The following is a 16275-nucleotide window of genomic DNA, read 5'->3' on the forward strand; positions in this document are numbered from 1 at the left end:
AGTTGGGTATAAGTATATAGGGTGTGAGGCAAGAGCGAACAGTGCCTTATTTTTAGAATCTATTTTTATGACTTTTTTTTGTTTCTATCTGCCTTCATCTTTTGCAGCACTGTATAGAGATATTCACCATAAACATTCGCAATCTTAAAGGGGTATTTCCATCTCAGACAATGGGGGCATATTGATAGTATATTTCCATCAGACCCATTGAAATGAATGGAAGCGGTGGCTGCGCAAGTGCGATGCGCTCCTTCACTTTGCTGGCTCAGTTTATGAGATAGATGCAGGTCCCAGAGGTGGGACCCGCACCTATCGTACAATGGGGGCATATACTAGCGATTTTCTGAGATGGGAATACCCCTATGGACATGTGTACTAGACAAGAAAATACACAGATAAGCAATGGGGCCTATGCAATGTTTTGCAATGTTTACAGGTTAACAGGGCACCCAACATACTTCGGATCTTCTTCCAAATGTTGCACTGGCAATAACAAATGTGGTCAATATAGGCCGAACATGCAGATTCCATTGGGCTGACTGGCCATCTGATGTGTGTGGAGCTTTCCCGACTCAGGCAGCTGGATTTCAACACGTCTGATCCCTTTGTTCTTAGGGAAGATAAACTGCCTCCAGATAAACAGCTTGCTCTTGTCCCCATTCAGAGCCCAGGCATGCTCGGCTAATCCAAAGCTACATGTGCATGGGGGAAGGGGGGTTAGCTGTCAGTCAATAGCTAGTCAATCTGAAAGCCAAAAGTCCACACATGGGACAATAAGATTGTGGCCTTTTGTTGATGTAGTGTTGATCCTTTGTTTTTCTCCTAAAACATTTGCCTGTAATCCTCATTGGCAGTACAGGACCAGTGGAATGCCGCAGTACTGCTACCAGCAGGAGGTTGGGGGTTACACATGATACTTTATGTACTTGGTAAATTTCCATGCACTGCTCGGCTGGTGCAGAAGTAATCGTACGTTATCCCCGCTGTCTCCTTGAGGAATCCTTTCTTTACTAATGAAAGAAAAATGAAATAAGCTTTCTGAGAAGCATTAACCACAGTTCCAGAAGCTTATAAAAAAGATTTCATAAAATAAGTCAGAGAAAGAAGGCATCGGAAAAACTTTATATGGAGCAAGAATCCGCCAGATAAACCCTAACGAGCACTCACAGGAACACTAGTTAGCGATTATCTGGCGTAGAGGTGCTGCCAATTACCCAATGAACGAGTGAAACGCTCATACATCGGGTAATAGATCATTTGTGCAGACACAAAAATTATTGCTTCCCGGCAGCGGATTGTGCTGTGTAATCCCCATCTGTTGCCGGGAAACAATGAGTCAGTATGGATGGCACTAGAGACCACTCCTACCCATACTGTGGAGGAGATCGCTGCGTGTAATAGCAGCTGTCTACTCCGATGAGATGTTGGTCATAGAGAAAGGTTAGAACATAGGTGGGGGGTCCATGAGCTTGCATCCTAACTGACCACAGGAAGGTGGCTTTCCAAGGACTTCTGAGTTATGGTAATTTTTTAACATGGCTCTGAGACTTAGCTCAGTTAAAACAGGAAAAACTTTGAGGCCTTAATACCAGACGAGAGTTTTCATTATATCCAATCATGAACTGCATTCAGCTAAATACTGTAGTATGACCTACTGTACATTACATATAAATACAGTATAGGTAAAGAGTGCAGTCCATTTTTCATTCACCTTTAACCCCAAGAAAAATAATATTAAAAGGGAGTCTGTCACCACCAAACTCCATATTCATGTTTGCATGGCTGGGGTTCTCCTGGTTAAAGGGTTTCTGTCACCAGAAATACCTAAATTAAACTGGCTGCCATTAGCGATGTGCTAATGTCAGCTGAACCTAACTAGTCTATTCCTACTTTAAGCTATGCCCCCGTTACTCCAGAAATACAACTTTTATAATATGCTAATTAGCCTCTAGGAGCAGGGGGGGCGTTACCCCTGCTCCAAGAGACTCCGTTCTCCCACCTCTGTCACCTCCCTCCAAGTCTTGATTGACAGGGCCAGGCATCGTTTACATCCTCCTGCCTACCCTGAGTGCATAGTAAATGTTGCTCCTGCGCTGTGCCGTTTAGTATTCGGCATAGGCATAGTGAAGGAAGGTCGCTCACTAGCTGCCGACTTCCTTACTGCAACTGCGCAGAATATTGAACGGCACGGCGCAGGCGCGAGATTTACCATGCACTCAGGGCCAGCAGGAGGATGCCAGCCAGTTTAATTTAGGTATTTCTGGTGACAGAAACTCTTTAAAACGCTGCTGTTCTTTTTTTGATCCAAGGCTCTGTTCCTGAGTTCTGATACTTTTTCTTAACAGCATTTTAAAAAGCAACATTTTATCTGTGAACTGGTAGCGGCTCTAGCTGTAGTCATCATTCACAGTGGCAATCCTCATACTGATGCTCCCCAGGGCCAGTGCAATTATAGGTGGGGGCACCTATTCTTCCCTCGGGGCTCACACTGATGTTGGGGATTCTGTCTGATGGTAGTTGGGGTGCTCTTGGTGTTGTGGGTTTGGTGCGATGCAATGCAGGAGATGTAGCCAGCAAATGGTGCTCGAGTCAGTAACCAGGCCAGTTGTAGAAGCTAAACACCTCTCTTTACTAAAGTGCAGAATGGGAGTTGTAGTACATCCAATGGTATCAAAACACAGTTCCAAACAATTCACAGTGCAAATCTGTCCAGACAGCGATGTATGGATAAAAGCAAAGATGAGAATTGTAGTACTCTTTCCCTTTGTCACTCAAAGTATCTCTCTGCAGAATCTAAGGCTGCCAATAAGGTTCTTGCAATGGTGACTGTAATTCCCAGCTATGGGGTACAGGATTAAGATATGGCTGGCCAGACCATGTCCAGGAGAGAAAGGTATATTAGCAATGTTCTTGTCACTGCAGTAAAGTCTTTGTCAGCCTTAAACAGCATATACCTTACTGACTGACTCCAGTGCTCGGCCATGCAGACTCTAGACCTTCTGGGTCTTAAGACATGATTTTCTTTCTGTAAATTTCCCAGAGATAGTGATTCTCTGGTATAAAGGCCTAGTTATCCAAGGAGTGAGCCCATGTAGCTTCCTCTCACTTCCTCCGCTAGCACACTACTGACTTAGCTAGGGGCGGATCTAAAGTCAGTTAACCCTGACTGATCCATACAGAGATATGCTGGTGCATTACAAGGCATTAACATATTAAAGAACATTACATAACAAGACTCCTATTCTGGAATACTGCACCATTACTAGTATTTTATTTGCTAAAATATAGTCATTTATTTATCACCAACATTTGAGATTCCTAGAGCATATAACTGGTATACTATTTTTATTTGCAGATGGTATAACAGGTTTAAGAAGAACACATATTTTTTTCAAGCACCATAGGTGTAACTACTGGGGCACAGCACAGCAACTGTTAGAGCGCCCAACATTTCAGGGGTCCGTTTTCACATAGGAGTAAGGTACAGTTGTGTCATTCCTATGCTTTGACCGCTAAGGACAGTGATTGTTGGCTGCAGAGATCATGTGACATAACCTATGCTGGATAAATAATTATTGGATGAATGTACACGCCGTGCGTGGGATACTACTTGAAATGGAGTCGGCTACTGGTGAGCAGGATTTTTATTTTCTTGTTACTGTCGTGTGATATATACCAGATCGGCAGTGGGAAAGAGGTAAGTATAACATCTTTTTTTTTTTTTACTTCAGACCATTCGACGCCTTGTCCTAGATTTTTGATTACCTTGACAACCCCTTTCACACGAGCGAGTTTTCCGCGCGGGTGCAATGCGTGACGTGAACGCATTGCACCCGCACTGAATCCGGACCCATTCATTTCTATGGGGCTGTGCACGCAAGTGGTGATTTTCACGCATCACTTGTGCGCTGTGTGAAAATCGCAGCATGTTATATTTTCTGCGTTTTTCACGCAACGCAGGCCCCATAGAAGTGAATGGGGCTGCGTGAAAATCGCAAGCATCCGCAAGCAAGTGCGGATGCGGTGCGATTTTCACGCACGGTTGCTAGGAGACGATCGGGATGGAGACCCGATCATTATTATTTTCCCGAAAATAATAGCATTCTTAATACAGAATGCATAGTACAATAGGGCTGGAGGGGTTAAAAAAATAATAATAATAATTTAACTCACCTTAATCCACTTGATCGCGCAGCCCGGCTTCTCTTCTGTCTTCTTCTTTGCTGTGCACAGGAAAAGGACCTTTGATGACGTCACTGCGCTCATCACATGGTCCGTCACATGATCAATCACCATGGTAAAAAGATCATGTGATGGACCATGTGATGAGCGCAGTGACGTCATCAAAGGTCCTATTCCTCAAAGAAGAAGACAGAAGAGATGCCGGCTGCGCGAACAAGTGGATTAAGGTGAGTTAAATTATATATATTTTTTTTTTTAACCCCTCCAGCCCTATTGTACTATGCATTCTGTATTAAGAATGCTATTATTTTGCCTTATAACCATGTTATAAGTTAAAATAATACAATCTACACAACCTTGACCCCAAACCTGAACTTCTGTGAAGAAGTTCGGGTCTGGGTACCACATTCAGTTTTTTATCACGAGCATGCAAAACACATTGCACCCGCGCGATAAAAACTGAACAACAGAACGCAATCGCAATCAAAACTAACTGCAATTGCATACCTACTCGCGCGGGTTTGCCGCAACGCATCCGGACATGCTTGTCTGCAAGGGGCCTAAGGGCACGTCTACATGTGAATGAAAATACAGCAGAAAATTCTGCTGTGAATTTTTCCTCAGGCAAAAACTTTGACAAAAACTTCAGAAAAGAATAAACCTATTACAAGTGATTTTTGCAGTAGAAATGGCTGTGGATTTCCCCCTCCCACTGCAAAGGGTGAACTCCTGGGTGGAGATCAGCGGCATAAATTAAAATGCTGCAGATTTTGAATCCGCACCACAGGGCAATTTACACTGTGGATGTTTTATGCAGCGTGTGGATGAGATTTCTTAAAATGGTACAACGTTGTGTATTGGCTGCACGAAAATCCATGACAGCAAAGGCACTGTATTAGGCATTACAGAAAACACATGGCATATGGTGGAGGCCAAAATAATCATATGCTTTTCATTTTCTCAATCACGGTAGAGTGGGGCCCATTGTTCCATCCATGCCAAGCACAACGCTTTATGACCACATTATGTATGGGGACAACTAATAGTTTGCATGTTTTTTTTCTCCTTTGTAGCGATGATAAGAGTAATAGTGTGAAGATTTGGGTCATTGGGGACCATTCACATGCAGTATCTTAGTATATTTGCCTTTCGTTCAGTTGCTGGTGGTGAGCATAGCTTGGAAAGGGTTACTGTAGTTAGCTGACCATAGGTTGGGCTCAGTTCATTTACTTTCTGAGAGCAGAGCAGTAGTTTGTGGCTGAGCAAATTACATCTGGACAGAGGGAGGGAGGTTGGAGAGAAGGAGGGATTGAGTGTAAAAGCCAGCCTGCCCCCTCCAGCAATACATCACCGGGCTAGGCTCTGCCTGAATGAGACTTGGATCATAAGACTGCAACCAGAAGAAAGTTTACACAGCGACTATTCATGAGAAAAAGCTGAACAATATCACACCGCACGGTATGGAGCTACAATAACTACTACCCAAGCATCCGCTGCAACACTGCACATTTGGATGGTAAGTAAATGGGAATAAATGCAAGGGTGGGGGTCACTTATGTTATGTGATTCATGTAAAAAGTAAATCTGACAATCCACCGAATAAAGCAGTTTAATGCATTAGACACGGCAATGGAATCCTTGAAGACTGCTGAGGAGGGGGGGGAGCTGAGCTCTGGTACACATCAGGTTTCAGTTATCAGAGCCCCCAGATCCCAAAAAGAATGTGAGCAGTTTAGTCTATGGAGAGGTCCCGCTCTGCTGAGCACATACACCTATGAGATGTACAGACTAATGCCCCCAGCCAAAGTACGCCTGGGGTTGTGGTTAGTGTTGAGCGAACTTGGGTTTTAAGTTCGGCGTCTAAAGTTCGGGTTATCGAAGTATCCCGTTATGGATTCTAAATTCCGTTATGGTCCATGGTAGCGGAATCCATAACGGGATACTTCGATAACCCGAACCTGAACTTTAGACGCCGAACTTAAAACACAAGTTTGCTCAACACTAGTTGGGGTTAAGGGGATCTGTGGTTATAAACACTCATTTTATGGACCAATTTTCTAAATGGATGGTTTGCTCTGTTGTTCTATCCTCATCCTTATATAATGTACATAACCCATTGGCACAATACCTCTCAGCTTGTAGTAGCCAAGACCAGAACACAGACCCAATTGATGCCATAGGGTATAAAGGAATATATGTCAGTTTTTAAGCCATATTTCGGAAAAACTTATATGACTGCAAAGCGTACATGTCCACATTCAACACTGTGCACTGATTAATTATACCAGTAATGAGCTTTAGGGTCCATTCACACGTCCGCAACTGTTTTGCGGTCCGCAAAACACGGACACCGGCCATGTGCGTTCCGCATTTTATAATAGCAATGCCTTTTATAATAGAAATGTATTTTCTTGTCTGTGGCTGCGGGGCCGCGGAACGGAAGTGCGGATGCGGACAGTACACGGTGTGCTGTCTGCATCTTTTGCGAACCTATTGAAAATTAATGGGTCCGCACCCGTTCCCGCAAAATTGATGCGGACCCATTTTGTGGACGTGTGAATGGACCCTAGTAAGAATGCTATTGTAGACAATGCTCGATTGTACAGTACCCTGCATGAATCATCTATCTATCCATTTATCTATCTATCTATCTATCTATCTATCTATCTATCTATCTATCTATCTATCTAATGTCTGTTTGTCTGTCTGTATTAACTTATACTTTGAAATTTTCTCTCGTGACAACGTGTAACACAAATACTATAGAGCCTCTCTCACTAAAGTTTAGTATAGTACTGTTTGCAGTTTGTGTATCCTTAGTTTTATCTTTCTCCTTAGTATCTTTATCACCGTTGGCATTGGAGAGGTTTTCCAACACCTGGTTTCTGGCAGCTGTAATGTGCCAGGAAGGGGAAACACAGCCACTCCCAGCTGTCAGGGAGTCCGATATGACATATGTGAACACAGGATTTCCAGACAGCTGCATGGAGTGAAAACACAATGGTCACATGCAGAACTGCTTGGCTAGAACAAGATGGACGTGGTCTCTTTGTTTACTACCTGCACTGGCGCGGCAATACTTATTCATAGAAGGGATGCCATAACGCGCCATGTATGATGATCTTACAGACTGAAAGGACCACACTCCCTATATCTGTGTATAAGAAGTGCAGGGATTACAATATAGAGCCAGATACACATTGTACATTACAGAGTATATGCTCCAAAAAACACAAAAAAAATAATCCCAAAAAATCAGAGTAGGCCATAGCATTCTATTTCTACCAGTCTATGGACTACTGGTATCTGCTGTTGAGGGGAACACTAGACGGGTTCGATTTTTACTCTCTGCTTCCCTAATATATAAAACCAAGTAGGATCCAGAGTGGGGTTCTGAGACAGAATACATGTAATAGCGCTAACAATGGGCAGCACTTTATATATGCTATGTCCTGAAGACCTGTACTGTATGCACCAGTATACGAATCGGCAGTAGCTAGGTTAGAGGAGGCCTACCCATGGGTAAGAAACAATGGAGAAATGATTTAGGAGGTAGAGGCAGCCCTGAATGGTATCTGGTAATGATAAAACATACACTAATCCATGGCTGTAAAGAAAATACATATTATTCATTGCACTTGCAAAAATCTATATAGGAAGTGGCTAGGAGAATAATGAGCGCAAAGTGTTGGGAAGAATATTCCAAAATGATTTCACTTGATTCCCTAGGACATTGATGGCATATTGCTAGGATATACCATCAATGTCTGATAGGTGCGAGTACCACATCTGGGACCCATTCCGATCTCCAGAAAAGAACCCCGAGGTGAACAGAGAGCAGCTGCGCATGGGTGACCACCTTCCGTTCACCGCTATGGAAGTTCCGAAAAAAGCCGTGCGCTGGCTCAGTTATATCTGGCAGTCTCATAGCAGTGAATGGAGATGTGGTGGTGCTTGCACCGTGCGCTGTCCATTCTCCACTATGAGACTTCTGAAAAGCGCTAAGCATGCTCGCTTGGCTATTCTTGGAACTCCCGAACTCTCCTTCATTTCAGGGGCCTTGTTCTCTAGATAGGAGCAGGTCCCAGAGATGGTTCCTACCTGACATTGATGGCCACCAATTTCCCAGATGGCTAACCCCTTTAATAAATCCTGCTCTTTCTATGCTCATCTATGCTCCTAGAAGTAGACAGCAGAGGACCCCTATGCAAGAACCGCTGGATTTTTTGCAATTTGCGTGTTGTGGTCCCAGCAAATGTGCGAGTACCTTTATATTGTCAATTGACCCCCTAACCTGCCGAGCCCCTGTGCTTCTGCACTGGATGCCCGTACAGTATGGTATGTCTGTTCCTGCTGCAAAATAATGTAGCATTACTCAAAAACCTTTGTAATTGGGCAGCAAACAAGTCACACTTGCACCAAAGCGTGTACTGCTTCTGGAGTAGTTTTCACTACCCACGTCACAGTTCTCCTATCCTACTATCTGAGCTATGTGTTCATAGACAATACAAGGTAAATGATGTGTCTGGAATGGGATGTTGCATGTATGGTGGCTCGTATACAAAGAGTACAGCCATGAAAGCAGATTTGTATGGCGCAGACACAGGGAAGTTTGTTTATGGGAGTGCCAGAGAATATTGCAAACCTGGAAGGAAGTCGCTGGGATGTATTTTAGGACATGCAGGAAATCAGGTCACTACTCAGGGGGATATGATTCATTAATACCTTTGAGCATATGATCCCTGTTCTACTTCCTGAATTTTTTTTTTTTATAAACTTTATAAGGAAATTGAAGCAGAAAGTGGAATGTATAAATATGTTGTGTGTCAACAGCAGAACATGTAAAATGATCTTCTTACACACTTAGGCCCCTTTCACACGGGTGAGTATTCCGCGCGGATGCGATGCATGAGTTGAACGCATTGCACTCGCACTGAATACCGACCCATTCATTTCTATGGGGCTGTTCACATGAGCGGTGATTTTCACGCATCACTTGTGCGTTGCGTGAAAATCACAGCATGCTCTATATTCTGCGTTTTTCATGCAACGCAGGCCCCATAGAAGTGAATGGGGTTGCGTGAAAATCGCAAGCATCCGCAAGCAAGTGCGGATGCGGTGCGGTTTTCACGCACGGTTGCTAGGAGACGATCGGGATGGAGACCCGATCATTATTATTTTCCCATAAGGGAAAATAATAGCATTCTGAATACAGAATGCATAGTAAAATAGCGCTGGAGGGGTTAAAAAAAATATAAAATAATTTAACTCACCTTAATCCACTTGATCGCGAAGCCGGCATCTCCTTCTGTCTTCCTCTTAGCTGTGTGGAGGAACAGGACCTGTGGTGACGTTACTCCGGTCATCACATGGTCCATCACATGATCCATCACCATGGTAAAAGATCATGTGATAGTTCATGTGATGACCGGAGTGACGTCCCCACAGGTCCTGTTCCTCCACACAGCTAAGATGAAGACAGAAGGAGATGCCGGCTTCGCGATCAAGTGGATTAAGGTGAGTTAAATTATTATTTTTTTTAACCCCTCCAGCGCTGTTTTACTATGCATTCTGTATTCAGAATGCTATTATTTTCCCTTATAACCATGTTATAAGGGAAAATAATACAATCTACAGAACACCGATCCCAAGCCCGAACTTCTGTAAAGAAGTTCGGGTTTGGGTACCAAACATGCGTGATTTTTCTCACGCGAGTGCAAAACGCATTACAATGTTTTGCACTCGCGAGGAAAAATCGCGCGTGTTCCCGCCACGCACCCGCACCTTTTCCCGCAACGCCCGTCTGAAAGAGGCCATAGAGGTGCACAAAGCAGTTACTGTACCTTCATATGTCTCCAGTTTCATATAGAAGGATATCGAGGTTATCCGACAGAAAAAAGATTGTTGCTTTTTCCATTATACTTCACATAAAGGAGGTATTCTCCCTTAGGAGTCATATGTATGCAGGATATCTCTGCACATATGGATGTCAGTGGAGCCTTATGTCGAGGAATGGTGGCTGCATGATTCCATACAAAGACAAGTGATTCATGAGAGAAACAGCCTTTCCTATAGTTGACTGAGCAGGCAGTTCTCTAGGACTGGTGGAATGAACAACCATCACTCATTTCCACCACCTCTATAGGACTGACAAGTGTAGCACTTGGCTATCTCTGGCAGTTCCATAGAAGAGAATAAAGTGGTGACCATGACCACGCATGTGCACCACCCAGCATTAACACAAGAGAATCAGAGACCCAACTTTCTCATAATCTGGGGGGGGTCCCAGCACTCGTACCCCTAGCAATCATATATGTATCACCTATCCTGTGTATGGGTGATAAATGTTGTTAATAACTGGCAGTTCTGAAATGATTCACAGTCCAAAATATCTATTTAAAATATATCTAATTTAGGGTGCCATCAGTAGAGTAGGACTTTCTCGATAATAATATATGACCCATCCGATGGATGAGTAAATGGGCTTCATGTTCATCTTTGACAGTTGTATTACATTTTTATACTTTTGAATTTCAGAGACGCCATCTTCATAGATTCTTGAACTTTGGATGATGAATACTCACAAGAAGGAGATGGAGTTTCTAAGTAACAGCATAGCAGCGTATGCTCATATTAGAGGTACAGTATTCACATAAAGCATACTCAAATGTCGCTGTTTTTGATAAAGGAAAATAAGGAGTAGGAAAACTAGGGATTGCACATTAAAGGGGTTGTCTAAGATTTTGATATTGATGGCCTACCCTCAGGCTAGGACATCAATATCAGATACTCGGACGCTGACTCCCGGCATCCCCACGAGCAGCTGTTTGAAGAGGCAGTGGCACTTTGGTAAGCAATACGGCCTCTTCCTAGGCCAGTGACGTTACATTAATCGGTCACGTGACCTAGGTGCAGCTAGTCCCATTCAAGTGAATGGGGCTGAATTGTAATAACAAACACCGCCGCTGTCTGCACAGTGCTTGGTAAACTGTGAGGAGGCCATGGTACTCAGCTAATTGGCGGGCGTCCTGGGAGTAGGACCCCCACCGATCTGATATTGATGACCAATTCTGAGGAAAGGTCATCAATACTTGGAGAAAGAAATCCAGCACCTCGTTTTTCGTGCCTTGACGGTGTTTATTCCACAAACCAAATGTACAGCGGTAAAAGAATCCTCAAGATGCAAGCCCCAATGCGGTCTACGCGTTTCGAACCAGGTGGTTCTTAATCATGACCTTCCGCATTGGGGCTTGCATCTTGAGGATTCTTTTACCGCTGTACATTTGGTTTGTGGAATAAACACCGTCAAGCACGAAAAACGAGGTGCTGGATTTCTTTCTCTTCAAGTATATGTGTCTGGGTCTCTTCCCATCCGTGCACTCTCCAAATTGTTGATGCAGGTGAGCTGGACTTTTACTATTGTTTGGAAGGTCATCAATATCAGAATCTCTGAAAACTCCTTGAACTATTAAGTGACTGACACTATAGATCATGTTAAAAATGCTATAAACTGTGAAAGTATTAAAGAAGCAGCTGCTGTGTGCCGTAACCATTTTTTTCACATGGCAGTATGATGCTAGGGTTAGACCTCTCCACAGGCACTGTGATATTATAATACATGGTAGCGGAGAAGTCCTCCAATTGTCACAATGCTCTTCTCTCCTAAAGAAGGAAGGTGAAGAATGCCTAGGCCAGTGGCCAATTCACATACTAGGTGAAAACACTATTAAGCTAAATCCTCCTCATGAGGGGTCATGCACATGAAAAACACGGATACCGGCCGCGTGCATCCCGCATTTTGCAGAATGGAAAATCCGGCCAATAAAAGAACAGTCCTATCCTTGTCCGTAATATGAACAAGAATAGGACATGTTCTATTTTTTTTGTGGGGCTGCGGAACGGACATACGGATGAGGACAGCACTTGGTGGGCTGTCCACATCTTTTGTGGCCCCATTGATGTAAATGGGTCCGTATCCGACCAGCAAAAAATGTGGATCGGATGTGGACAAAAAATAAGTTTGTGTTGTGCATGAGCCATGAGACATATTACATACTGATTCCTTCTTTTTTTTTCCCCAGAAAACCCGGAGTCATTTGGGCTTTACTTTGTTCTTGGGGTTTGTTTCGGGCTAATTTTAACGCTCTGTATGCTGGTCATCCGTATTTCTTGCAAACCACGGACTCCCAATCTTCCTCCGAAACCCAAGAAAACTCCTCCAAAAGACTGTATTAAAGAGCCCCTGTCTATGACAAGGGATGAGGAGGATCCAGAAAGCGACGACAATGAGGACACTTTTATTTTGACTCCTGTGACAGATACCTCACTAGGAAGCCAGCCGCCTCTGGATGGTACACTGACAGTGAATGTATTCACATCAGCAGAAGAGCTGGAGAGGGCCCAAAGACTTGAGGAACGTGAGAGGATAATTCGAGAGATATGGCGAAATGGGCAGCCTGATATTCTGGGTACAGGGACTGGCACCATAGGTCGTGTGCATTACTATTAGTGGTGATGTGGAAAAACTCCATAAATTACAAGCTGGTGCTGTTCCTCAAACTAAATGGCAACTAACCTCCCAGGATTAAAAGGACAGAGATCGTTCAGATATCCTGCTGATGCTGGCACCCAGGATCATATAACTATATGATAGTGTATTAGTATTATAGTAGCTGAATAGCTGGAGAAACCTGGTAACGGTGCCAATGGTTGATGTCCCACAGTGGGCAAAAACTATATGGAGTGACATTAATCTGAAGTGGAGTGACTTACTTTAGTGGACACAGAGCCAATAGCTGGACACTCGCTAATCATTGGTGCCAGTGTCTGTATCCATTGTGTATGTATTCCTGAAAAGACATGGGCAGTTTCTAACTTTAATACTGGGTCATCAGTATCTGATCAGTTGGGGGTCAGATACCCAGGATACCCACAGATCAGTTGTTTGAGAAGGCACCAGTACTCCTGTGAGCGCCGTGGCCTTCTCCCTGCTCACCAAGCACAGTGCCGCATATTATATAGTGGCTGTGCTTGGTATCGTCCTGAGCCACATTCACTTCTATGGAGCTGAGCTGTGTCTAGGCCACGTGACCGATGAAAGTGTTGTCACTGGCCAAGGAAAAGCTGAGAGAAGGCCACGGCCCAGAAGATAGGTCATCAGTATTAAAGGCTCGGAAAACCCCTTTAACTTTTGAGATGACTATCATATATTTGTCTTACTTTCATGAAAGATCTAGAAGCTCAGGATTTGTGTAACCCAAACCCAGGGTTATAACATGTTACTTCCACATGAGGGCACACTCATGAGTTTATACTACAGTCTATACATTCTTTATCATACGATCAAAGTATGGCGAGGTCTCTATTAAAAGTCCAAGCTAGGTGCAATATGTAGATATACTCGCAGGTACGCAGCATGCATTATAAAGTGAATGCTATTGGGGGATTCAGCTTATGATACCTATTGACCCATGTATGTAAAGAGCACATGAAAATATAGCTCTAGGTTTATAACTTGGATGTAATTTATGGCTCTAGATGAGGTTCAGCATTGCATTGGGATTAACTGCATACATGCTGGATTTGCAGGGATGGATATAACCACATTTCGATGGTGATCAGATGCCTTATATGTACATATCTGCTCCCTGCTTAGCAGTCTACTGCAGGCCTGCTGCTGCTCAAGGGTTAAGAAGTCTGCAATTTATTACAGGACTTTCTGGCCTCTTGCTTTGAAAACATCTGTTTTTCTTCTCGTTCCCCCACAGTGTGGGAACTTTGGTGCTTTAAGTTTCATTCCTGAATCTTCCCCCGAGGTTAAAAGAACATTCCACATTAACAGTAAATACTGCCGCAAGGGGAAAGACAGGAAGTGATGTTACTTTTCTTTTGTGCTGATGTATCTTATTTTTGTACAAGTCAACACAATATTAGATTTGCATATGTAGCTTTAGATGTGCATGTATGGCAGTGTGACATGTGTGCATTTTTTTCCCCATGTAAATATTATAAAGCAAGACTGGGTTTAAAATAAAGCCAAGATGTGCAAATCATCTTAGATAGTCATTGCATAGGTTGAACCAGGGATGCCCAACCTGCGGCCCTCCATCTGTTGCAAAACTGCAACTCCCAGCATGTTTGGACAGCCTACAACTGTCGGTTTACAGCAGGGCATTGTGGGAGTTGTAGTTTTTGCAACAGCTGGAGGGCCGCAGGTTGCGTTAAACTATATAAAGCAAGTCCACAGATTGAAGATCACAAAATCGATGCTACCATTGTACGTAGAATCGCCCCATAATGAAATCAAGCTCATCCTTTGACAGACTGCCGTTTCAGCATATAAGAATTCTGGTCCTGGTCTATATGCTGACTACTGTCTCACTAGGCAGAAGTCATTGTGAATATTGTGGTCCAATCTTGTGCACTGTAGCTCCACATGGCTTTATGCTACCGCTGGCCTTTAAAGCTTGTTATAATGGAACACATGATTGCAGAGGACATAAAAAATTAGTAAGAGGCCATGGCCTAACAAGGTAACGTTCCAGTGTTGATGAGCTATGAAGATGTTGGAGGCATGTCTTGAGCAGAGTTGGAAGTTAGGGGCCTTGATGCAATATTAACCTGTCTCCACTTGCAGCACAACCTTTCTGTAACTTTTAGAAGTATAATTACTCCTAAATAACTGCCTTCTATTACTCAAACCATCCCATGTGAATACTCTAGTCGCTTCCTTCTCTCCAGCTGTCAATGACCTCTCATATTGTGACCATGTTTTCTATACTGTACATGTAATAGACACATGGGGAAAGTTATTGATTATGGTTATTGATTATTGATATTATTATTATTTATCTAGCTAAAATGGTTGCAAAATTTTTTGGACATCATATTTGTTCTAAAATTTGCAACTTTTCCCCCAACTTGACTCTCTAAGCAAGACAGGGTGGGACCAGAAACATTCTGACATATTTATCAATTCTAAAGGCAGAACATGGTAGACACTTAAAGAGGTTCACCAGGAATAATTTAAATGGCTGCAAGCAACCTGTCCTAGAATCTGAGCAGGACTGGTTCCCTTGGGGGGGAGGGGGCAGGGACTCATTACACAGTGCGCTCTTACACTGACATACCTACACATTGGTGAACATTCCTGTCAGGCTGCTCAGCCATGATGGCATATCGTAGGCAGTATCACATCATTACCATCTATTGTAGAGCAGTGTAGTGATGCCACACTGCGTCACCATCTCCCCAGGCAGCTCTGCAGGTCGTGGTAGCCATTCCTGCTCACATTCTAGGACAGGTTGCTGGTGGCCATTTTAAGTCATTCCTGAAGAACCCATTGCTTGGTTATTGCACACACTGCTAGGTACCACGGGAATAAGAGGGGCAGATTAAAAAAAACAACTATAAAGTTACGCTAGGCTGAGAGAGAAGTGAAGAGATATTGTATGCTGATGCCTATTATCATCATGAGCTGTGAATGTGTGAGGGGAAAGCATACAGTATATGTTAATGTGCTAAGTGAGGAACGGTATGTGAAAAGAATGTGTCTTTGCTTGGAGTGCGAAAATTTTGATGAATCTGGTTGGACAGTATTGATGGTATGTTGTGTATATTAGCTATGTGCAAAGGCAAATTTGTATTTATGTTCATGTGATGTGACTAATGGGGAGATGAATGATGGTGCATGTCTTCTTCTGGTCAGTATACTGCAATGGAAAGGGGTTCCTAGTATTGTATAATTTCTTATAAATTTAGTCCATTGAAAATAATTATGAAAAATTGACACTTTATACGTAGTATTTTATGAAGTCTGATTATAAATTTAATGCCATAGTCCTATTTTACATATGCTGGAAATTCTATTAAAATGTTCTCAAACTAGGTGCAGTCTCATCTTATTTAACCGTTTGTATAATGGTCTGTAAATTTTCTTTTATAAAACCATAGTGCATTGCTAGGTTGAATGATTGGTGTGTAATCGGTATTAGTTGATTATGTAGTCTCTGTTCTCTTGTGAGCATTCAAGTAAGGGTGGGTTCACATCTGTGTTCTGGATTCTGTTATGGCTTTCCATTATAACATGGTTAT

The 16275-nt window shown here is 43.1% G+C and overlaps 1 protein-coding gene across 1 annotated transcript; it reads left to right on the top strand.

Moving 5' to 3' along the window:
• The first annotated feature begins 5488 nt into the window (after positions 1 to 5488).
• EVA1B (eva-1 homolog B) lies at positions 5489 to 16068 on the top strand. The gene is made up of 3 exons (XM_040424422.1): positions 5489 to 5698; positions 10720 to 10821; positions 12264 to 16068. The coding sequence occupies exons 2-3, from the start codon at positions 10752 to 10754 to the stop codon at positions 12689 to 12691; spliced, it is 498 nt and encodes a 165-aa protein (XP_040280356.1). The 5' UTR covers positions 5489 to 5698; positions 10720 to 10751; the 3' UTR covers positions 12692 to 16068.
• The last annotated feature ends 207 nt before the right edge of the window (positions 16069 to 16275 follow it).

Source organism: Bufo bufo, chromosome 3 (genome assembly GCF_905171765.1).
Source record: "Bufo bufo chromosome 3, aBufBuf1.1, whole genome shotgun sequence".
Lineage (NCBI taxonomy): Eukaryota > Metazoa > Chordata > Amphibia > Anura > Bufonidae > Bufo > Bufo bufo.